The 26,679-nt window shown below is 36.8% G+C and overlaps 1 protein-coding gene across 1 annotated transcript; it reads right to left on the bottom strand.

Annotated features, from left to right (window-relative positions):
• Positions 1 to 1,921: 1,921 nt before the first annotated feature.
• On the bottom strand, positions 1,922 to 2,984 carry LOC133325772 (testis-specific serine/threonine-protein kinase 3; the record flags this gene model as incomplete). The annotated part of the gene is made up of 3 exons (XM_061534497.1): positions 1,922 to 2,178; positions 2,233 to 2,543; positions 2,603 to 2,984. Coding segments are annotated over 3 exons (950 nt in total), but the record flags the coding sequence as incomplete, so codon positions are not given.
• Between the last annotated feature and the right edge of the window lie 23,695 nt (positions 2,985 to 26,679).

The raw sequence follows: 26,679 nt of genomic DNA, 5'->3' as shown, positions 1-26,679 counted from the left end.
CAGAAGGTTTTGGTACAGCCACATCCTCCTGTAGAGATGAAGAAGGAAACCTGGTGACAGATACAGACAGCGTGTTGAGGATCTGGAAGGAGCATTTTGAAAAAGCTTCTGGTATCAAATAGTGGCGGTGAAGAAGATACCCCAGAACCAAAAAGAGATGATGGTATAGAGTGTATACCACCTAGCCAAGATGAGATCATAAAAGCAATTAATCGGCTCAAGAACAGTAAAGCAACAGGAGCCGATGAGTTACCAGCCGAACTATTCAAGGCTGGTGGTCAGATACTGGTCAGGAGCATGCAACAGCTGATTAGTACAATTTGACGAGAGGAATGCATGTCTAATGATTGGAACCTCAGCACCCTGTGTCCCGTGTATAAAAAAGGAGACAAGACGATATGTGCCAACTATAGAGGAATAAGTCGCCTTCCCATCGCATATAAAATGCTATCCAGTATGCTGTGTGAACGACTGAAGCCAATGGTCAATGACATTATTGGACCATACCAATGTGGCTTCAGACCTGGCAAATCCACCATTGACCATATTTTCACTCTGCGCCAAATCCTGAAAAAAAACCCATGAAAAACACATCGACACATTCCACCTATTCCTCGACTATAAAACCGCATTCGACAGCCCAATCCGTTCATAGGTGTTTAAAGCCATGCCTACGTTCGGCATTCCTGTAAAAATGAATACGGCTATGCATGAAAACTTTAAGTGGCACAAGGTCAGCAGTTAAAGCCGGAAAGCACCTCTCGGAGCCCTTTAATACCGAGCGAGGATTCAGACAAGGTGACAGTTTGTCTTGTGATCTTTTTAACATCTTGCTGGAAAAGGTCATACGAGAGGCAAAGGTGAACAGAAATGGCACTCTGTACACCAAACAACCCATGTTACTCGCCTACGCCGATGACATCGATATAATGGATCGAACATTGCGTGGGGTAACAGCCACCTTTGAACAAATTGAGAAGGAGTCTGCCAAAGTGAGTCTGGCAGTAAACGGCGAGAAGACCAAGCTGATGGTATCAACGCGCAAGACGTCCAGTAGACTCGGATCCACTGTGGAACTTGAGAACTACAGCTTCGAGGTGGTAAAAGATTTTATATACCTTGTTACCGCCACAAGGTATATAAAATGACATCAGTTTTGTAATTCGAAGAAGGATTGTGATGACAAACAGATGCTACTATGGTCTAAGTAAGCAGTTTAGAAACGAGGCCACCTCCCGCCAGACACAACTCACACTTTACAAAACGCTGATATTACCCGTGCTGTTATATGGATCTGAAGCATGGGTTCTTGCGCAAGTAGATGAGGCAGCTCTTGGAGTGTTTGAAAGAAAAATTCTTCGAAAGATCTACGGGCCGATCTCCGTCGACGGTGAATATCGCCGTCGAATGAACCATGAGCTGTACCAGCTATTCTCGGACATCGGCATTGTTAGACGTATTGAGCTACAGCGACTACGTTGGCCAGATCATGTTGTGAGAATGGATGAAGATGCCCCAGCCCAAAAGGAATATAAAAGCGAACCAGCTGACGGTTCACGCAGAAGGGGAAGACCACGAATAAGATGGAAAGATCAAGTGAAGGATAACATTTCCGAATAGGGTCTTTCAAATTGGAAAAACTGTGCAAAAGATCGACGCGCCTGGAAATCTTTTTTAAGCTCGGCTCGGGAACGAAAGTTTTGTCACAAGCCAGCCAAGCAAGTAATATAAGGCGTGAATTTTTTAAAAAATATATTTTTTTCAAGAGTCTCATACAAGGCCCTATTCTTTTTTCAAGGGTCTCATACAAGGTTCTATTCAAAGGGTGGATTTTTTTAAAAGTATTTTTTCAATTTATTTTTGAAGATATATTTTTTGCTTGTTTTCTACATTAAATTTATATGTGTTCAGATTTGGTCCTTCATGTCTTTTTCATCCATGGATCCTCCTTAATTTGTTCCAAACGAAATCGAATCTTCACCGGAGCCAATATGTGTAAGATCAACTGCTTACATTCATTGGACACAGTGGGAGTTTTAGGAAACACCAATGAGGCATTTATGCGTTTCAGTAAGACATTAACATTCGAACCATCGTAGGGTAGACGGCCAAAGACCATGGCATAACAGACCACACCACAGGCCCAAAGATCCGAAAGAAAGGGATCATAGGGAACACCTAGATATGGCAGAGGGAATTTTATATTTCACTATTACGATTACGATTCAATACCTTTCAAAATTTCCGGACTTGCATATGCATAGCTGCCGCAAAATGTTTTCGACAATATAACCTGTTCATCACTGGTCTTGGTATCCTTGCGGGCAAATCCAAAGTCAATCAATTTCAAATTGAAATTTTCATCCAGCAGAAGGTTTTCACATTTTATGTCGCGGTGCACCACACCCTTGGAATGGATATATTCCACTGCATTTATCAGTTGCTTGAAGAGATTTCGGGATTGTGTCTCCTCGAGAAATTTTTTGTCACGCACATAATCCAATAGGGTGCCATTTTCGGCCAATTGCATGATCAGATAGACCCTAAAAGTAAAATATTCAGATTACCACTTCTCCTAAGAGGGGGTGAGATCCTCCTTTACCTATGACTCGTTTCAATGCTCTGATAGAAGGTTATTAAATTTTCATGATGCAACCCCTTGACAGCCTCAATTTCCCGTGGTAAAAATTTTTGGGTATATTCCGCTGGTGCCTTAACCTTTGATATGATTTTAATGGCCACTCGTTTTCCATACTCTTCGGAATAGCCAATTTTCACCTTGGCATAATTACCCGTTCCGATGACCTTACCCATCAGGATGCCATGTTCTTCCAATATGGATTTAGGTTTTCCCGTTTTATTAGTACCACTGAGTTGGGGTGATATCGGTTCTGAGGCTGGTTCAGTTCTAGCATTACTACCCGATGGTCCGGCTTCATCTCGGTGATTCGTGGTTGCGCTGAACGATCGACCACGTTGTGAAACTGGGAAAACGTTTTGTTTAATTTTGAGAGGAATTTTGGTGGACTGTTACGAAAAGAGAACTCGTATATTTTGATGGGATATACTAAATTCGCGTTAAATGCGGATAAATCCAAACCAAAATTTTGAGAATAGCCAAAAATTAGTTTTGAAATAATTTTTTATGCCGAATTTAAAAAATATTTTTTTGAAATTTTGATTTAAATTTTTTTTATTAAATGTCAAATATAACATAAAAAACACTGAGAAAAATATTGAAAATAGATTTGACCCTTGAAAAATTACTTACTTACTAGCTGGCTTGTTACTGAACGGCGCGTCGATCTTTTGCGCATCTCTGCCAAATTTGAAATACCACGTTACAAAATATTGTTTTCTACTTGGTCTTTCCATCTGATTCGTGGCCTTCCCCTTCTTCGGAAACCATCAGTAGGCTCGCTTTTATATGCCTTATGAGCTGCGGCGTTCTCATTCATTCGCATAACATGGCCTAGCCATCGTAGTCGCTGCAGGTCAATACTATGTCGATGTCCGCGTATTAATTGTAAAGCTCGTGGTTCATTCCACGCCGATATTCACCGTCGAATTTTTCTTTCAAACAACCCAAGAGCTGCCTCATCTGCTTGCGCAAGTACACATGCTTCAGATCCATATAACAGCACGGGTAGTAGCAGCGTCTTGTAAAGTGTGAGTTTGGTCTGGCGGGAGGCGGCCTTGTTTCTAAACTTCTTACTTAGACCATGGTAGCATCTGTTGGCCATCACAATCCTTCTTCGAATTACAAACCGGATGTCATTCGTTTTATTTATGGCGGTACCAAGGTAAATAAAATCTTTAACTACCTCGAAGCTGTGGTTCTCAAGTTCCACAGTTGGTCTGAGTCTACTGGACGTCTTGTGCGTTGATACCATCAGCTTGGTCTTCTCGCCGTTTACTCCCAGACCCACTTTGGCAGACTTCTTCTCAATTTGTTCAAATGTGGCTCGCATTGTTCGACCCATTATATCGATGTCCTCGGCGTAGGCGAGTAACATGTGTTGTTTGGTGTACAGAGTGTCATTTCTGTTCACCTCTGCATCTCGTATGACCTTTTCCAGCAGGCTGTTCATAAGATCACACGACAAACTGTCACCTTGTCTGAATCATCGTTCGGTATTAAATGGCTCCGATAGGTCCTTTCCGACAATAACTTCTGACCTTCTGCCACTTAAAGTTATCCTGCATAGCCGTATTAATTTTGCAGTAATGCCGAACGTAGACATGATTTTAAACACCTCTGAACGGATAGGGCTGTCGAATGCGGCTTTATAGTCGACGAATAGGTGGTATGTGTCGATGTGTTTTTCGTGGGTCTTTTCCAGGATTTGGCGCAGAGTGAAAATCTGGTCAATGATGGATTTGCTAGGTCTGAAGCCGCATTGGTATGGTCCAATAATGTCATTGACCATTGGCCTCATCGTTCACAGAGCACACTGGATAGCACTTGATATGCGATGGGAAGAAGGCTAATTCCTCTATAGTTGGCACATATCGTATTGTCTCCTTTTTTGTGCACGGGACACAGGATGCTGAGGTTCCAATCATTGGGAATGTATTCCTCTAGCCAAATTTTACAAATTAGCCGATGCATGCTCCTGACCAGCATCTGATCACCAGTCTTGAATAAATCTGCTTGTAAACCATCGGCACCTGCTGTTTTATTATTCTTCAGCCGATTGATTGCTATTCTGACTTCATCTTGGCTAGGTGGTATACACTATATACCGTCATCTATTATTGGTTCTGCGGTATCCTCTTCACCACTACTATTTGATACCAGAAGCTTTTCAAAATTCTCCTTCCAGATCCTCAACTCGCTGTCTGTATCTGTCACCAGTTTTCCTCTCTACAGGACGATGTGCCTGCACCAAACCCTTCGGTTTGGTGTTTTACTCGTTGGTAAAATTTCCGGACTTCATTCTGACTCCTCTACATCTCGATTTGCTCACGTTCACGTTTTTCTTGTTCTTTCTTCGTTTTTCTGCAAACACGTTTCTCTTATCTCCTTTCTCCTGATAATTCTCCATCACATTACGTGTTGCTACTGTCTGCATGGTTGCCCTATGCTCTGCGTTTTTCACATCAGTAGCATTACGACACTCCTGATCGTACCATGGGTTTCTTGATGGTGGTTTTTGGTACCCAGGTGTTGCTTTTGCTGCAGTTTGTAGGGCAATTCATTGCCATTGTGCTTCTATACTTTTATCGGGACAAGAATTGCTTTCGTCAAGCAGGTGGGTAAGTTGAGCAGAGTAGGCCTCTGCTACCTGTTATGTTTGCAGCTTTTCGACGTCGAGTTTCCGTGTTACATTAGATCGCACCATTGCTGCTACATTAAGATGGGTGCGTACCTTAGCTGCCACAAGGTAATGGTCCGAATCGATATTCGCTTCTCGTATCGATCGAACGTCTAATACACTGGATGAATGCCTTCCGTCTGTCACAACATGATCAATTTGATTTTTCGTTGCTTGATCAGGAGAAATCCAGGTGGCCTTGTGTATATCGAGATGCTTGAATAATCTGGTGCGGCAAACTACCATGTTTTTTGCTGCCGCGAAGTCAATCAACCTCATGCCGTTGTCGAATGTTTCTTCATGAAGGCTGAATTTTCCGACAGTGGGCCAAAGATATTTTCCCTTCCGATTTTTGGGTTAAAATCTCCTAGCAGAATTTTAATGTCATGGCCAGGGCAGCAATCATATGCTGTTTCTAGGCGCTCGTAAAAATGTTTTTGGTCTGCTCATCTTTGTCTTTGGTCGGAGCATGGGGGCAAATGAGACAGATGTAGAAGAACTTTGCTTTTATACGGATTATAGCAATTCGCTCATCTACTGGAGTGAATCTGAAGACGAGGTCTTTTATTCTCCTGTTGACCATAAATCCGCAGCCAAATTCATGTCTCGTTTCATGGCTGCTATAATACAGTGCGTAATCGTCTGATTTACCTACGTCTGTCCCTTTTCATCGCATTTCCTGTAAGTCAATAATATCGGCTTAGTACTTCTTGAGTACATCCGCCAAAGCGAACACTGCGCCTGTTCTGTACATCGTGCGCACATTCCAAGTGCAGATCGTGGTCCTTTATACGTTTGCGGGGGTCGTCAACATTAGGGTGGGATTGATTTTCTTTTGTTTTGGTTTTTCATAGTAGGAGGGGTTTTCCGAGTGTGGGCAACTAACCCTCGTGAACTTACGGCACATATTAGCTCACTATTTCAACCGCGGGGAGGTAAGTGTCCACAATTGAGATGAAAGAGGGACCAAGATAAGCCTGGACTTTGCCATGTTAAAGCCAATCAGAGCCGTTGCTTGGTATTTATCATCCCCTACGTCACCCTGTAAAAAATTATTTAAAAAATCCACGCCTTATGTAGGCCCTATAAAAAATTATTTAAAAAATCCACGCCTTATGTAGGCCCTATAAAAAATTATTTAAAAAATCCACGCCTTATGTAGGCCCTATAAAAAATTATTTAAAAAATCCACGCCTTATGTAGGCCCTATAAAAAATTATTTAAAAAATCCACGCCTTATGTAGGCCCTATAAAAAATTATTTAAAAAATCCACGCCTTATGTAGGCCCTATAAAAAATTATTTAAAAAATCCACGCCTTATGTAGGCCCTATAAAAAATTATTTAAAAAATCCACGCCTTATGTAGGCCCTATAAAAAATTATTTAAAAAATCCACGCCTTATGTAGGCCCTATAAAAAATTATTTAAAAAATCCACGCCTTATGTAGGCCCTATAAAAAATTATTTAAAAAATCCACGCCTTATGTAGGCCCTATAAAAATTATTTAAAAAATCCACGCCTTATGTAGGCCCTATAAAAAATTATTTAAAAAATCCACGCCTTATGTAGGCCCTATAAAAAATTATTTAAAAAATCCACGCCTTATGTAGGCCCTATAAAAAATTATTTAAAAAATCCACGCCTTATGTAGGCCCTATAAAAAATTATTTAAAAAATCCACGCCTTATGTAGGCCCTATAAAAAATTATTTAAAAAATCCACGCCTTATGTAGGCCCTATAAAAAATTATTTAAAAAATCCACGCCTTATGTAGGCCCTATAAAAAATTATTTAAAAAATCCACGCCTTATGTAGGCCCTATAAAAAATTATTTAAAAAATCCACGCCTTATGTAGGCCCTATAAAAAATTATTTAAAAAATCCACGCCTTATGTAGGCCCTATAAAAAATTATTTAAAAAATCCACGCCTTATGTAGGCCCTATAAAAAATTATTTAAAAAATCCACGCCTTATGTAGGCCCTATAAAAAATTATTTAAAAAATCCACGCCTTATGTAGGCCCTATAAAAAATTATTTAAAAAATCCACGCCTTATGTAGGCCCTATAAAAAATTATTTAAAAAATCCACGCCTTATGTAGGCCCTATAAAAAATTATTTAAAAAATCCACGCCTTATGTAGGCCCTATAAAAAATTATTTAAAAAATCCACGCCTTATGTAGGCCCTATAAAAAATTATTTAAAAAATCCACGCCTTATGTATGCCCTATAAAAAATTATTTAAAAAATCCACGCCTTATGTAGGCCCTATAAAAAATTATTTAAAAAATCCACGCCTTATGTAGGCCCTGTAAAAAATTATTTAAAAAATCCACGCCTTATGTAGGCCCTGTAAAAAATTATTTAAAAAATCCACGCCTTATGTAGGCCCTGTAAAAAATTATTTAAAAAATCCACGCCTTATGTAGGCCCTGTAAAAAATTATTTAAAAAATCCACGCCTTATGTAGGCCCTGTAAAAAATTATTTAAAAAATCCACGCCTTATGTAGGCCCTGTAAAAAATTATTTAAAAAATCCACGCCTTATGTAGGCCCTGTAAAAAATTATTTAAAAAATCCACGCCTTATGTAGGCCCTGTAAAAAATTATTTAAAAAATCCACGCCTTATGTAGGCCCTGTAAAAAATTATTTAAAAAATCCACGCCTTATGTAGGCCCTGTAAAAAATTATTTAAAAAATCCACGCCTTATGTAGGCCCTGTAAAAAATTATTTAAAAAATCCACGCCTCTTGTAGACCTTTGAAAAATAAATGTTAACCATGTTGTTATTTCAAAAACTCAGATGTTTCCTACATTTTCCCTTGGAAAAATGCTTAGCCCTCAGGATATTTGTTTTTGATGTGTGTTTTTTTATATTTGATGGAAATATAAGTTACCGTCATAGGCACCCCACCATTTTAATAATATTCCAATAAAAAAATCTTCCATTTCCGCAAACAAACTTCTTTTTGTTTTCCTTCTCTTAATTTTCTTGAGATTAATTTTCAATCACAACTTGTACTTAAAACTTGGCATTTTTGCATTCGGTAACCAAGAAAAAACAAAGAAGAAGAAACAAAAATGTAAACCTCGACACCGATGAAAGTAGCTTATTTTTTCGTTTGCCTCGGTAAACATTAAAAATACTGAAAGTTGTCCTTTTGTTGGTATCCTGGTATCCTACAAGGGGGACGTATGTTTGCGCATTGAGTTTGTTGTCATCATGTTTACACAGGAGGCGGCCCAAGTAACTGTGCGGTAGTTACCTGAGGTAATGTTTTTTTTTTTACTCGAATCAACTCCAGCAGCAAAGCTAGCAAAGTAACTTAATCTCTCACGCTTTCCTGCCATTGCCATTTTGTTCATCCATATTTCGGGATAGAGTCCCTGTCCCATTATTGTGGATTCATATTTCGTTGTTTTTGTTCTCCTTTGGGCTATTTTCTCGGGAATAAATTCAAATTTTGCAACCAAGGAAGAAAAAGATTAACAATAACCTACAAAAAAAAATATTTACAGTGTAAAGTAAACAAGAGTCCTCTACAGTAGTGGTTAGTCGAATCAGCCACAGGAAAGGAAACTGGACCATTAAAAACCATGTCGATGGTTAACAAATTAGGTCCAGACATCAGTCTGCACCTAATTCAGTAATCTATGCAAAATTTTGTCCCAATCATTCAAAACATTGTCCCAATCGGACGAAACTATATATGAGAGTTTGTAACAGGCAAAAGGTCACCAATTTGGCCCAAGGACGAACCGTATTGAACAGATTTAGATATAGCTCCCATATATATCATTCGATTTGCACGAAATTTTGCATAGCGTAATGAATTGATGTGTGTTAAGTTTCGTGATAACTGGTCCAGATTTAGATATAGCTCCCATATATATTTTCGTCCGATTTTATGTAAATGGTGAACCAAAGTCCCTACATATCTTTCGATTTGCACGAAATTTGGTATAGAAGAATCAATTAGGTTTAGAAAGATGTGTGTTAAGTTTCTTGAAAATCGATGCAGATTTATATATAGCTCCCGTATATATTTTCGTGCGATTTTATGTAAATGGTGAACCAAAGTCCCTATATATCATTCGATTTGCACGAAATTTGGCATAGCGTAATAAAATAGGTCTAGAATCATGTGTGTTAAGTTTCCTGAAAATCGGTTCAGATTTAGATATAGCTCCCATATATGTTTTCGTCCGATTTAATGTAAATGGTGTACCAAAGTCCCTTTATATCATTCGATTTGCACGAAATTTGGCATAACGTAATGAATTAGGTCTAGAATGATGTGTGTTAAGTTTCCTGAAAATCGGTCCAAATTTAGATATACCTCCCATATATATTTTCGTCCGATTTAATTTAAATAGTGTACCGAAGTCCCTATATATATTTCGATTTGCATGAAATTTGGCGTAGTATAATCAATTAGGTCTAGAATAATGTGTGTTAAGTTTAGTGAAAATCGGTTCAGATTTAGATATAGCTCCCATATATATTTTCATCCGATTTTATGTAAATGGTGAACCAAAGTCCCTATATATATTTCGACTGGCACGAAATTTGGCATAGCGTACTGAATTAGGTCTAGAATGATGTGTGTTAAGTTTCGTGAAAATCGGTCCAGATTTAGATATAGCACCCATATATATTTTCGTCCGATTTTAAGTAAATGGTGTACCAAAGTCCCTGTATATCTTTCGACTGGCACGAAATTTGGCATAGCGTAATGAATTAGGTCTAGAATGTTGTGTGTTCAGTTTCGTGAAAATCGGTTTAGATTTACATATAGCTCCCATATATATTTTCGTCCGATTTTATGTAAATGGTGTGTTAAAGTCCCTATATACCATTCGATTTGCATGAAATTTTGTATAGTGTTATCAATTAGGTTTAGAAAGATGTGTGTTAAATTTCGTGAAAATCGGTCCAGATTTAGATATAGCTCCCATATATATTTTCGTCCGATTTAATGTAAATGGTGTACCAAAGTCCCTATATATCGTTCGATTTGCATGAAATTTGGTATAGTGTAATCAATAGGTCTAGAATGATGTGTGTTATGTTTCCTGAAAATCGGTCCAGATTTAGATATAGCTCCCATATATATTTTCTTCCGATTTAATGTAAATTGTGTACCAAAGTCCATATATATCTTTCGATTTGCACGAAATTTGGCATAGCGTAATGAATTAGGTCTAGAATAATGTGTGTTAAGTTTCGTGAAAATCGGTTCAGATTTAGATATAGTTCCCATATATATTTTCGTCCGATTTAATGTAAATGGTGTACCAAAGTCCCTATATATCTTTCGACTGGCACGAAATTTGGCATAGCGTACTGAATTAAGCCTAGATTGTGTGTGTTAAGTTTCTGCAAATCGGTCCAGATTTAGATATAGCTCCCATATATAGTTTCGTCCGATTTTAAGTAAATGGGGTACCAAAGTCCCTACATATCTTTCGATTTACAGGAAATTTGGTATAGTGTAATCAATTAGGTCTAGAATAATGTGTGGTAAGTTTCCTGAAAATCGGTCCAGATTTAGATATAGCTTCTATATCTGACCAAATGAAAAATTTAGTATAGGTTGCAGAATGTCATGTATATAGATTCATTTTCATGTTAATGGTCCGTCAAAAATGCGACGTATGTAAGGATTCATCTGTTGAATATATCCAAAGTGGTGAAGGGTATCATAAAGTCAGCCCGTCCGACTTTACTACTTTCCTTATTGGTTTATTTATTTATTTATTTTTTTTATAACTTGAGTTTGTAGTTGTAGTATTCCACGTGCCAATGTAGTAGTGGTAGCAAGTTAAAATAATGTATTTAACCCTGAGGAAGAATCAAGGTACTTTTCCGAACATGACTGCATATGACTGACGAACGATAACAACGAATCGGTCAGTTAACCAACAATCAAAAGAACAACCAAACAGAATTTTCCGCCAGAAGTTGACTGGCCAGCTAACCGCATCCTCTCCATAAAGCTTTTTCCATTACGAAGTTGTAAAAAGGTTTTTTTGTTGGTTGGATATTTGGGCAGGTTGCTTCAAAAGCTACTTGTGGCTGTTCACCCTCTCTCCTTAATCTTCATATATGCTGTTAAAAAGTTTCCCTTTTTCCCGAATTATTTCACATCCACGCACATCCAGAAAAAAATCAGGAAGAATTTTTTTTTTAATGAATTCATATTCCGGGAGCTAATTTTTTTTCCTCAAAGCTTGGTTTTTTAAAGGATTTATACCCAACAACATCAGACCTCGAAGCCTGATTTTTTAAAGAATTTTTTCCTACCACCATCAGACCTAGAAACGTGCAATTATTTGCTACAACCATCCGATCTTGAATCCTAAATTTTTTGAAGATGTTTTTCCTACCAATATCTCACATAGAAGCCCACATATTTTTTGAGATTTTTTTCCTACTACCACCACACCTCGACTCATGGATTTTTATAAGATTTTTTTCTCCGCCACTATCAGATCTGCAAGTCTGCATTTTTTTAAAGATTTTTTTACTTTTTCCATATCTTCCTATTCCCCATCCTCCATCGAAAAAATACTAACATTGAACATAATTTATTTTCAAGTACTCCCTGCCGCCATCATCGACCTATTTTTTTGTATTGGATAACCATTACTGTGGTGTAGTTGTCCATTTTAATAGAGTCCTCATTTATTATTTTCTAGAATACTTACAAATGTAATGCTTTCCATATTTTACATCATTATCGCTGCCACTTGGCTATATCATCTTCTCCTCTTGCTCTCTTCGTTACCACCCTCTGCCTCTTGGGTTAACCATTAACGTGTCTTAATTATTTTTCATCATTTGTTGTTGTAAGTGTAATCCATATATCCGGTTAGTTATGTATGGCCGCACTTACTTTTTGTCGGGGAAAAAAGTAGAGGTTTGGTATTTTTTTAAATATTTACTTTATCCGTGAGCAGATTTACCAACCACAGCTCCGGTACCGATAACAACCGATAATTAAAAGTGAAATGTTGTATGTCCATTGACATGGTTTCTGTGTGTTATTTTTTTTGTATATGTGTAATTTTCTCCAGTCTATTTCCTTTGACAAATATTTGTGCGTAATATGAAATATGCAGTGAGAGAAAGCATTTTAAAAAATTCAGGCAAAAATCTTCCAAAAATAAAAAAATAACAAAATAGTTCTTATTTTTAATAATTACAGGTTTACGACGTTTTATACATTGCCCAAAAATGTTTTTAAAATATTTATTACACATCCTGGCATGCAATAATTTATTTTCTATTGATTTTAAGAATTTCCAAAATTTACGACATTTTCTACATTTGTCGTAAACATCTCAAAATGTTTGTATAATATGTTCTAATTACCTACAAACATATTTCATTTACTGTTTTTAATTTACACCCGACCGGTATGGGTTTTATACACTAAAATATACATTTTTGACATCAATGTGACAAATTTATGGTATTTTTTCAGAAACGCATTTTTATTAAATGTAAAATATATCCTGTTTAATTATATACTTTATTTTGCATGGATTTAGATTATTTTACAAGTTTACGACATTTGATACACTTGTCGGAAATTTCTCAAATTTGTGTATAATAAATTACAAGGTAGTACAAATGTTTAACTGGTGTTCTTTTTAATTTACACCCAGTTAAAATGGGTTTTATACACTAATATACCAGGTTTTCGACAAAAATATACAATATTTTTGGGTTTATTTTAAGTGAAAATGTTTGTAGTAAACCTACGAAACTTCATATTAAGAAAAACCCATATCTAATACTTATTAAGAATATTTTACGTATTTACGACATTTTATACATTGGTCAAAAACGTCCAGAACGTTTCTATAATATATTACATTGTTTCCGAAATGTATTTCATGCCTTGTTTTGAGTTTACACCCAGTCAAAATGGGTTTTATACAGTAACATACCAGGATTTTGACAATAATATACAATATTTTTGGGTTTATTTTGAGTAAAAATATCTTTTAGTAATTGTACGAATTAACAAAACGCCATATCTAATACTTATTTAGAGTATTCTACATATTTACGACATTTTATACACTGGTCAAAAGCATCTAAAAATTTTGTATTATATATTACATTGTCCCGAAAATATATTTCAGGCCTTGTTTTTAGTTTACACCCAGTTAAAATGGGTTTTCTACACTAATATACCAAGTTTTTGACAATAAAATACACTATTTTCAGTCTATTTTAATTGACGAAACCTTTAGTAAATGTAACATACATACTAGTTGACAATATATCTCATTTAATACCTTTTTACAGTATTAAAGAAATTTACGACTTTTTATACATATGTCGAAAACCTCATAAAATATTGTATAATACTTTATAGTGTTCAGCAAATGTATTTTAGGTATTGTTTTTATTTTCCGCCCCAGTCAAAATGGGTTTTATACAGTAATATACCAGGTTTTTGACAATAATATAAAATGTTTATCAGGCGATTTTAATTTAGACTGTCGTAAATGTATTTCTAATACAACCTAGTTCATGATATACCCTATTTTGTACCGAAATGAAATAATTTTCTAGTTTACGACATTTTATACATTTATCGCAAATGCCTTTAAATTTTTTATATTAATTTATAGTGTGCAGGAAATGCATTTCATGAGTTGTTTTCATTTTACAACCACTCAAAATGGGTTTTATACAGTAATATACGAGGTTTTTGACATCTATATACAATATTTTGTGGACCATATTAATCTAATTTTTTTAGTAAATGTAAAATACCTCCTATTTCACAATTTACCAATTTTTTACTAATATGGAGTATTTTACAAGTTTACGACATTTTTTACATTTGTGAAAAATGTCTCAATTTTTTGTATAATACATTACATTGCATCCGAAACCTTTCACTTATGTATGTTATTTTAATTTTACACCCATTCTACAGGTGTTTTATACATTAATATACCATATTTCTGACACTGTGGACCCAATTTTTTTGGACCAAAACACATCCTAGTCGATTATATTCGTCATCCTGTGCCGATGTAGAGTATTTTACATGTTTACGACATTTTATACATTTGTCAAAATGTCGCACATGTTTGTAAAAAATACATTGCATTATTCTCCAAATATATTGTGGATGTAATTTTTAATTTATACCCAGCCGACATGGGTTTTATACATTAATATACCTCATTTTTACAAGTTTACGACATTTTATACAATTGTCGTAAATGTCTCAATTTTTTTAAATACATTACAATAGTCTCTAAATATATTTTAGGAGTTATTTTCAATTTACACCCAGTCTTCATAGGTTTTATACACTAATATACCTAATTTTTGACAAAAATGTACCATATTTGTGGTCGTATTTTAATTGAAAATTCATATAATGCACGTAAAATTTATCGTAGTTGACAGTGTACTTTATTTTTCAATGATTTACAGTATTCTCTCACTTTGCGACATTTTATACATTTGTCGTAAATGTCTCATATTTTTATATAATACAATACACTTTGTCCCGATCATATTTTAGAGGTCATTTCATTTAAAACCCACTCTATGGGAGTTTTATACACAATATACCAGGTTTTTGACAATAATATACACAAATTTTAATCCTACTTTACTTTTAAATGTATCTGATGTGTGTAAAACACACCCCATTAGATAATATAATAATTTTCGTACTGATTTGTAGTTGTCGGAAAATTTACGACTTTTTCTACATTTGTCGTAAATGTCCCAAAATTGTATTTAATACATTACATTGTATCCCAAACCTATCACAGTTGGAATTTTTAATTTACACCCTGTCGAAATATGTTTTTTAGAACAATATATCACGGATTTTGACTTTTACGACATTTTATACAATTGTCAAAAACTTCAGAAATACATATAACATATGCTTCAAATCACTTCAAATTCCTAACATTTTATTTCTATCTTTGTTTCAGGTTTACGATTATTATACATTTGTCGTAAATGTCTCAAAATTTTGTATACAACATTACAATGCACCGTAAGTATAGTTCAACTATTATTTTCAATTTACACCCAATCTATATGAGATTTATACCTCATATATTTATACCTTATACCACATTTTGTACGGATTTTGACTTTTACGACATTTTATACAATTGTCAAAAACATCAGAAATTCATATAACATATGTTTTACATCATTCTAGACTCGAAACTTTTTACTTCTATCTTTATTTTGGGTTTACGACATTTTATACATATGTCGTAAATGTCTCAAAAATTAATATAATACACTGATTTTACCTCAAAACCATTTACAGTTGGTATTTTTAATTTACACCCAGTTTAGATAGGTTTTATACACCAATACACAAAATTTCGTACCGATTTTGCCTTTTTACAACATTTTATACAATTGTCAAAAACATCAGAAATTCATATAAAATATCTTTTACATCACTCCAAACGTAAAATGTTTATTTTTGACAATATTTCGGGTTTATGACATTTTATACATTTGTCGTAAATGTCGCAAAATTTTGTATAATACATTACAATGTGCCGTAAATATACTTCAGCGATTGTTTTTAATTTAACCCAATCTTTATCGGTTTTATACACCAATATTCGACATTTTGTACCAATATTGAGTTTTGCGACATTTTATACAATTGTCAAAAACATGAGAAATTCATATAAAATATTTTTTACATCACACCAAACTCGAAACTTTTTACTATTATCTTTATTTCGGGTTTACGACATTTTATACATGTGTCGTAAATGTCGCAAAAATTTTTATAATACATTACATTGTACCCCAAAACCATTTACAGTTGGTATTTTTAATTTACACCCACTTTACATAGGTTTTTATACACCAATATACCAAATTTCGTACCAATTTTGCTTTTTACGACATTTTATACAATTGTCAAAAACGTCAGAAATTCATATAACATATGTTTTACATCACTCCAAACTCGAAACTTTTTACTTCTATCTTTATTTCGGGTTTACGACATTTTATACATGTGTCGTAAATACTTTAAAAATTTATACAATACATTGCTTTGTACCTCAAAACCATTTACAGTTGGTATTTTTAATTTACACCCAGTTTACATAGGTTTTATACACCAATATACCAAATTTCTTACCGTTTTTGCTTTTTACGACATTTTATACATTTGACAAAATCGTCAGAAATTCATATGAAATATGTTTTACATCATTCTAAACTCGAAAATTTTTACTTCTATCTTTATTTCGGGTTTACGACATTTTATACATATGTCGTAAATGTCGCAAACATGTATAAACCCCCCATATTATCCGCATGGAATCATCTCTACAGTTAATTGGAGTATATTTTAATTTTGCGTCATATGTCGTAAATGTCGCATACATGGTTTACGATGTTTTCTACAAATGTAAACCTCAAGCTACAAATTTTCGTTTCTAAGTCCCAAGTTGTTTTTTCAGTGTATTTTTGTTGAATTTATGACATCTTCGTCCAGGTTAATTGTGTTAATGCAAGTTGCCACATCGTTTTGTTTATCAACTCATGCCGGAATGTTTATAGGTTATGTTAAGGATATTAATGCAGTAATAAACAAACCAAACAGTAAACGCATACAGCTACACACAGACACACGCGCATGCACATACACACACACTCACTCACACGTAACCTCAATGGCAATTGGTGTATTTAAACATGACTGCATATCCGGTCAATAGGCTGGCAACATTTGATGCGAATCAAGAGGAAGAAAAAAAAACAACAACAGTATATGTGGTGTGGGGGAAAGGAAGGTGGTGATAGACCAGAATAAAAAGGGAGGGCAAGATGGGTATATTTAATATAGGACTTTAATATTACTTACTTACTTACTTACTTACTTAGCTGGCTTGTTACAGAACCGTTGTTCCATAAGCCGAGCTTAAAAAAGATTTCCAAGCTCGTCGGTATTGTGCGCATCTCCGCCAATTTGAAAGACCACGCTCCATGATATTGTTTTCTACTTGGTCTTTCCATCTGATTCGTGCCCTTCCCCTTCTACGGGAGCCATCAGTAGCCTCACTTTTATATGCCTTTTGAGCTGGGGCATTCTCATTCATTCGCAGAAAATGGCCTAGCCATCGTAGTCGCTGCAGCTCAATACGACTGACTATGTCGATGTCCGCGTATAAATTGTAAAGCTCGTGGTTAATTCGACGTCGATATTCACCATCGACGCAGATCGGTCCGTATATCTTTCGGAGAATTTTTTCTTTCAAACACCCCTGAGCTGCCTCATATGCTTGCGCAAGTACCCTTGCTTCAGATCCGTATAACAGCACGGGTAGTATCAGCGTCTTGTAAAGTGTGTGTTGTGTCTGACGGGAAGAGGCCTTGCTTCTAAACTGCTTACTAGACCATCTGTCTGGCAATCACAATCCTTCTCCGAATTTCAAACCGGATTTCATTCGTTTTATTTATGGCGGTACCAAGGTATATAAAATCTTTAACTCGAAGCTGTAGTTCTCAAGTTCCACAGTTGGTCCGAGTCTACTGGACGTCTTGCGCGGTGAAACCATCAGCTTGGTCTTCTCGCCTTTTACTGCCAGAACCACTTTGGCAGACTCCTTCTCAATTTATTCAAAGGTGGCTGTTACTGCTCGCAATGTTCGACTCATATTGATGTCATCGGCGCAGGCGAGTAACATGTGTTGTTTGGTGTACAGAGTGCCATTTCTGTTCACCTTTGCGTCTCGTATGACCTTTTCCAGTAGGATGTTATAAAGATCACACGATAAACTGTCACCTTGTCTGAAACCTCGTTCGGTATTGAAGAGCTCCGAACGAGGTCCTTTCCGACTTTAACTGCTGACCTTGTGCCACTTAAAGTTATCCTGCATAGCTATATTAATTTTGCAAGAATGCCGAACGTAGACATGGCTTTAAACACCTCTGAACGGATAGGGCTGTCGAATGCGGCTTTATAGTCGACGAATAGTTGGTATGTGTCGATGTGTTTTTCGTGGGTCTTTTGCAGGATTTGGCGCAAAGTGAAAATCTGGTCAATGATGGCCTTGACAGGTCTGAAGCTGCATTGGTATGGTCCAATAATGTCATTGGCCATTGACTTCAATCGCTCACACAGCACACTGGATAGCACTTTATGTGCGATGGAAAAGAGACTTATTCTTCTATAGTTGGAACATATCGTCTTATTTCCTTTTTTTTTGCACGGGACACAGGATGCTGAGGTTCCAATCATTGGGCATGCATTCATCTAGCCAAATTGTACTAATCAACTGGTGCATGCTCCTGACCAGCATCTGACCACCAGTCTTGAATAGTTCGGCTGGTAATCCGTCGGCCCCTGCTGCTTTATTGTTCTTCAGTCGATTAATTGCTATTCTGACCTCATCTTGGCTAGGTGGTATACACTCTATACCATCATCACTTATTGGTTCTGGGGTATCCTCTTCACCGCCACTATTTGATACCAGAAGCTTTTCAAAATGGTCCTTCCAGATCCTCAACAACACGCTGTATATATCTGTCACCAGGTTTCCTTCTTCATCTCTACAGGAGAATGTGCCTGCTCCAAAACCTTCGGAATGGTGTTTTACTCGTTGGTGAAATTTCCGGACTTCATTCTGACTCCTGTACATCTCGATTTGCTCACGCTCACGTTTTTCTTGTTCTTTATTCTGAAAACACGTTTCTGCTCTCTCCTTTTCTCACGACAATTCTCCATCACATTACGTGTTGCTACTGTCAGCAGGGTTGCCCTATACGCTGCGATTTTCACATCAGTAGCATTACGACACTCCTGATCGTACCAAGGGTTTCTTGGTGGTGGTTTTTGGTACCCAAGTGTTGCTTTTGCTGCAGTTTGTTGGGAGTGGACAATTCTTTGCCATTGTGCTTCTTCTATACTATTATCGGAACCAGAAGTGCTTTTGTCAAGCAGGTGGGTAAGTTGAGCGGAGTAGGCTTCGGCTATCTGTTGTGTTTTGCAGCTTTTCGATGTCGAGTTTCGTGTTGTGTTACATCGCACCTTTGATACACCTTGGCTGCTACAAGGTAGGGGTCCGAATCGATATTTGCTCCTCGGATCGATCGGACGTCTTATACTCTGGATGAATACCTTCCGTCTATCACAACATGATCAATTGGATTTATCGTTGCTTGATCAGGAGAAATCTAGGTGGCCTTGTGTATATCGAGATGCTTGAATCCGGTGCTGCTAAATCCCATGTTTTTTGCTGCTTCGAAGTCAATCAACCTCATGCCGTTGTCGGAGGTTTTTTCGTGGAGGTGCTGCTAGCTACCATGTTTTTTGCTGCCTCGAAGTCAATCAACCTCATGCTGCTGTCGGATGTTTCTTCATGAAGGCTGAATTTTCCGACGGTGGGACCAAAGATATTTTTCCTTCCTAGCAGAATTTTAATGTCAGGGCAGCGGTCATATGCTGTTTCTAGGCACTCATAAAATATGTATTTTTGGTCTGTTCATCTTTGTCTTCGGTCGGAGCATGGGCGCAAATGAGACTGATGTAGAAGAATTTTGCTTTTATACGGATTACAGCAATTCGCTCATCTACTGGAGTGAATCTGGAGACGAGGTCTTTTATTCTCCTGTTAACCATAAATCCGCATTCAAATTCATGTCTCGTTTCATGGCAGCGTAATCGTCTGATTTACTTACGCCTGTCCCTTTCCATCGCATTTCCTGTAAGGCAATAATATCGGCTTTGTACTTCTTGATTACATCCGCCAAAACGAACACTGCACCTGTTCTGTACAACGTGCGCACATTCCAAGTACAGATTCGCAGATCGTGGTCCTTTATACGTTTGCGGGGGTCGTCAACATTAGGGGGGTTTGGTTTTCTTTTTCATTGCTTTTTCATAGGGTTTTCCGAGAGTGGGCAACTAACCCGACTCCTCAACCCATTTTTTATAGTTCTTATGGGTGAAATCGCGGCACATATTAGCTCACTATTTCATCGGGTGATGAAAATAGCTCCCCAAGTGGCAGCGCAGGGAGGTCAGTGTCCACAATTGAGATGAAAGAGGGACCAAGATAAGCCTGGACATCGCCATGGTAAAGCCGATCAGAACCGTTGCTTGGTATCTATCATCCCCTACGACACCCAACAATGCTGTCAGGTTATTATAGCTTTGTGCAGCCCCAAGAGAAATATTGGTCCTAGACCCACCATTAAGTATACCGATCGCTATATCTCAACTAGCTGAGTCGATCTAGACATGTGTGTCCGTCCGTCCGTCTGCCCATTATAATTTGTAAACATGATACCGGCCACAGTTAAGGACCAATCGAAGTTGTGCATGTAGGATGGGTTCCGCCCAATGAAGACCCCTACTGTTTTTGGTAAAGATCGGTTAATATTTAGGGGATGAAATGGACCAAATACTTAATTTTTGTCGGTTTTTCTGGTCGCTCCAGAGGCTGCAATTATGGCCCAAACTTCACGAATTTTTACGTGGAGAAAGAAATCGTTCCAAAAAATAAGCATGTCTGTTTTGATAAAGATCGGTCAATATTTAGCGAATCAAATGGACCCTGACTTTTGGGTGAAAATTTTCAAAATGTTGTATTCTTCGGCGTATAGAGATTTACCCCTGAAGGATATAGACCCGATAAGTTGATAGAATATCCAAGAGGAGTGGTTGACCTTTAATTTGAATGTGGGAGCTACACTTAAATATTTACAGATACGTACGTATTCTGATATTATTTAGTAACCCATTACCACAATAGAGGACGAAAATATAGCGCTGATCGCTTTGAAATTTTCCACGAGGTTCCAGTTTTGGTCAAGGACAACGATAGAATTTTTGGGTGACGATCAGATAATAATTTTGGGATGAAGTGGATCGAAAACTTAATTTTTTGTTTTTTTTGAGCCGATCAAAACACAACCCACGATGAAGGGAATATGGACACGTAATTAGATGGACTGTACTGAATATTAGTGATATTCGGAAAATATGTCAGTGTAAGGAAGAGGTGCCGTTGACCTCTAATCGGGCAAGAGGGTGCAACTATTACGAAATATTGCCCAGGCATAAAAATAATAAATAAAAATCCGTTGAAAGTTAGCTTTCCATGGTATTTGTGTAGGGTATCATATGGTCGGCCCCATCCGACTATACTGCTCCGTTCACTGGTTTAAATATTTTTTTTTGGTTTCCTTAGAAGGTGTGGATTTTTTAAATAATTTTTTTTTTCTGGGTTCTTTGGAAGACGTGGATTTTTAAAATATTTTTGTTCGAGGTTCCTTAGAAGGCGTGGATTATTTAAATAATTTTTTGGGGGTTCCCTACAAGGCGTGGATTATTTAAATAATTTTTTGCGGGTTCCCTACAAGGCGTGGATTATTTAAATAATTTTTTTTGGGAGTTCCCTACAAGGCGTGGATTTTTTAAATAATTTTCTTATGGGGTTCCCTACAAGGGGTGAATTTTTTAAATAATTTTTTGCGGGTTCCCTACATGGCGTGGATTATTTAAATAATTTTTTGCGGGTTCCCTATAAGGCGTGGATTATTTAAATAATTTTTTGGGGGTTCCCTACAAGGCGTGCATTTTTTTAATAATTTTTTATGGGGTTCCCTACAAGGCGTAGATTTTTTTAAATAATTTTTTATGGGGTTCCCTACAAAGCGTGGATTTTTTTTAAATAATTTTTTATGGGGTTCCCTACAAGGCGTGGATTTTTTTAAATAATTTTTTATGGGGTTCCCTACCAGGCGTGGAATTTTGAAATAATTTTTTATGGGGTTCCCTACAAGGCGTGGATTTTTTAAAAAAAATTTCCAGGGTTCCCTACAAGGCGTGGATTTTTTTAAATAATTTTTTATGGGGTTCCCTACAAGGCGTGGATTTTTTAAATCATTTTTTTATGGGGTTGCCTACAAGGCGTGGATTTTTTAAATCAAATGGATTTTTTATTTTTTTATGGGGTTCCCTACAAGGCGTGGATTTTTTAAATCATTTTTTATGGGGTTCCCTACAAGGCGTGGATTTTTTAAATCATTTTTTATGGGGTTCCCTACAAGGCGTGGATTTTTTAAATCATTTTTTATGGGGTTCCCTACAAGGCGTGGATTTTTTTAAATAATTTTTTATGGGGTTCCCTACAAGGCGTGGATTTTTTTAAATAATTTTTATGGGGTTCCCTACAAGGCGTGGATTTTTTTAAATAATTTTTTATGGGGTTCCCTACAAGGCGTGGATTTTTTTAAATAATTTTTTATGGGCTTCCCTACAAGGCGTGGATTTTTTTAAATAATTTTTTATGGGGTTCCCTACAAGGCGTGGATTTTTTTAAATAATTTTTTATGGGGTTCCCTACAAGGCGTGGATTTTTTTAAAATAATTTTTTATGGGGTTCCCTACAAGGCGTGGATTTTTTTAAATAATTTTTTATGGGGTTCCCTACAAGGCGTGGATTTTTTTAAATAATTTTTTATGGGGTTCCCTACAAGGCGTGGATTTTTTTAAATAATTTTTTATGGGGTTCCCTACAAGGCGTGGATTTTTTTAAATAATTTTTTATGGGGTTCCTAAGAAAATTACATAATGTTTTGGTAAACATTCCATGTTTGAAATTGTTGGACTGAATCATGCCATTCGTGTTGACAGGTCAACAATGTTTTCTCTGTGTGGGTGTGTGTGTGTTTTCATAACAATTTTGAGGTATGAATTGGGAAAAATGGCAAAATGTGAAAAATTGTTGTGTAAATTGTAAAGCTAAACACACACACACCCTCACCCTTAACATACAAATATACAAACACCAAGGATGTCATTATATTACATAATGTAGTGGGGATTAGGGTTGCCATCCGGCAATGTTATGGTAGTTTAAATCAGATAATTATCAGTTGGGAATTTTTGTGCGGTCCCTTGACAAAAAAAAAATTCGAGGGGTTTCCGAAATATTTCTTTTGCAAGGCGTCCCTGTTTATGAAAATATGGCAACCCTTCGAACCAAATTGCCAACCATTTCAAGTAGCTAATGCATTTGCCAAGCTGTCAAAATGACCAACAACACCAACAAAACATGATTACCTTAAATATTTCAATGTGTGGTTGTTGCTTTTGTTGTGTATTCAAGAGAAAAACTGTCAATAAATGCTAATGTCACTGTGTGCGTGTGTTCGTGTGTAGGTGTTTCGTCTGTGAGTGCATTTTATGCAATTTGCAATAAAAGTTACCATGTATTGAAATATGACTTTGTATTTGTCCTGAACACTCACACACACACCCGCACTCACTTGACCTGTTACAACAACTCATATTGACAATGGCATTAGGAATTGGTTGTTGTTGTCCTCGTCATTATCGGTCAATTTTCATCGGTCGACTACCACAACTTCCACACCTCGCCCCCACCTTCGATTAGCCTTTTAGTCGGTGTTTTCTTTTGCGGTTCTGAATAAACATTTTACCGGGTAAATTGTCAATGTATTTGTGTGTAGACAAATTATGGTAATATTCAAATTACTAGCTCGTTAAAAATGTGGAGGATGAATGGAGGTGGAGGTTGGGGAGAGGAGAGAAAAATTGCAAACATAAAGTTATTGAAACATTTATAATGGGAGTGCAAAATGAGACTCATAAAATATTCAAAATAAGGCGTTTGCAGACTCATTATTTTCCAGCAACATGCAACGCCTTCGTGTAACACACACATTACAAAGGAAGGATATTTTCAAATTTAAATCCTTTATATTTCCATTACAAAAGTCTTAAATATTTTACCATGAAAAACAAATATAGAAATCTCATCATCAATCAACTTCTGACGAATATTTCCCTAAGTCAATTTTTTGTTTGCTCCATCTTTCCCCGAATACTCTCATGTCCTGTTCCAATTTTCATTTTTTTGCTGGCTTGCCTTGTACTTCCATCACGAAACAAGAAATCCCATTTAGCCAGCGGAACTGATGATGAAATGGAAAACTGGTTTCAACAAGTTTTGCATAGCTAGTTCCCGGTATTCATACGGTCGCTGGAGAACATACACTCACCCAGGCACTCACATGTCAGTAAAACGGAAACAGGGGAAAAGACGACATGTTTCCGGTTCTAGAAATCAAAATCTAAAGCGAAAAAATAAATATTTTGTAACTACAACAACTACAAACACACATGAAGATATACAATCTAAAAGTTCTAGATATATGGAGATATTAGGGAAGGAACCCCGAAAAAAATTATTTAAAAAATCCACGCCTTGTAGGGAACCCGCAAAAAAATTATTTAAAAAATCCACGCCTTGTTGGGAACCCCATAAAAAATTATTTAAAAAAATCCACGGCTTGTAGGGAACCCCATAAAAAATTATTTAAAAAAATCCACGCCTTGTAGGGAAGCCCATAAAAAAATATTTAAAAAAATCCACGCCTTGTAGGGAACCCCATAAAAAATGATTTAAAAATCCACGCCTTGTAGGGAACCCCTTAAAAATGATTTAAAAAATCCACGACTTGTAGGGAACCCCAAAAAAAATTATTTAAAAAAATCCACGCCTTGTAGGGAACCCCATAAAAAATGATTTAAAAAATCCACTCCTTGTAGGGAACCCCATAAAAAATTATTTAAAAAATCCATGCCTTGTAGGGAACCCCATAAAAAATTATTTAGAAAAACCACGCCATGTAGGGAACCCCATAACAAATTATTTTAAAAAATCCACGCCTTGTAGGGAACCCCTTAACAAATTATTTTAAAAAATCCACGCCTTGTAGGCAACCCCATAAAAAATTATTTAAAAAAATCCACGCCTTGTAGGGAACCCCATAAAAATGATTTAAAAAATCCACGACTTATGGTTGGTCCTTTAAAAATATTTTTTTAAAGAGTCCTTTAAAAATCCCTGTTTGTGCATGCATGGGAAAATGTCCTCATGTGGCTGATCATTTATGTAATGAAATGCTTTTGTTGTGGTTTGTTTTTTCGAACAAAATTCATTTATGGTCATTTTATGAAACGCCAGACCTACGACGACGAGCCCCAACCATAGACGATACGAACCAAAATGTTTTGTGATTCTCTTATTTTTGGGACACCACACCAGCGCACACACAGAGACCATCAGCTAGCAGACATTATAGCTGGCCAGGGTAATACTCCTTCAGTTGACCACACCATAATCCATGTTGACATAGTTGGGTACCTGTAATTCTGCTGCGGGGTTTCCCAAACACACACACAGTACCCATTGAATGAACGAACACTGGGAGGAAGAGCAGCCCCACCACCACGGATTGTTTGTGTGTATGCTCGTTCATTAAATGTTAACATTCCCTCACAAATGAGGTATATCCTTCATGGATCGGTATGGGTGTCTGCGTATGTGTGTGTATATATTCAGCTATCCTGTTGAGTCCACATTGTCGCTGATATTTGTTTGTTGGTCCTCTGACTGGTTCATCACCATTATTATATTGCATTTGACATTTGTGGTCGCCATCACCACCACCGCCAATGCAGTGACGCTTTAATACGGAGTCCTGCTATTAAAAAGGGTAGCTATTGTGGTAATTCTTACAGCTGCTATGCAATGATTTTTACACAGGGAAACAAATTATGGCTGCGTATCTATAGTTAATAGGAGAATAAAATACCTCGTCTTCAGATTCACTCCAGTAGATTAGCCAATTGCTATGATCCGCATAAAAGCGAAGTTCTTCTACATCAGACTTATATGCGCCCATGCTCCGACCGAAGACAAAGATGACCAGACCAAAGACATATTTTATGAGCGCCTAGACACAGCATATGATCGCTGCCCTGGCCATGACATTAAAATTCTACTAGGAGATTTTAATGCAAAAATCGGAAGGGAGAATATCTTTAGCCCCACCGTAGAAAAATTCAGCCTTCATGAGGAAACATCCGACAACGGCATGAGGTTGACTGACTTCGCGGCAGCAAAAAACGTGGTAGTTAGCACCAGCACCAGATTCAAGCATCTCGATATACACAAGGCCACCTGGATTCCTCCTGATCAAGCAACGAGAAAGCAAATTGATCATTTTGTGATAGACAGAAGGCATCCATCCAGTGTATAAGACGTTCGATCGATCCGAGGAGCGAATATAGATTCGGTCCACTACCATGTAGCAGCCAAGGTTCGCACTCATCTTAATGTTGCAGCAACTCGACGTTGAAAAGCTGCAAACACAACAGGTAGCCGAGGCCTACTCCGCTCAACTTACCCACCTACCCACCTGCTTGACGAAAGCACTTCTTGTCCTGATAATAGTATAGAAGCACAACGGCAGAGAATTGCCCACTCCCTATATAC

The sequence above is a fragment of the Musca vetustissima genome, unplaced genomic scaffold, assembly GCF_032173495.1.
Source record: "Musca vetustissima isolate MV318-11 ecotype Yass unplaced genomic scaffold, APGP_CSIRO_Mvet_v1 utg39929, whole genome shotgun sequence".
NCBI lineage: Eukaryota > Metazoa > Arthropoda > Insecta > Diptera > Muscidae > Musca > Musca vetustissima.
This window is presented reverse-complemented; position numbering and strand designations above follow the sequence as displayed.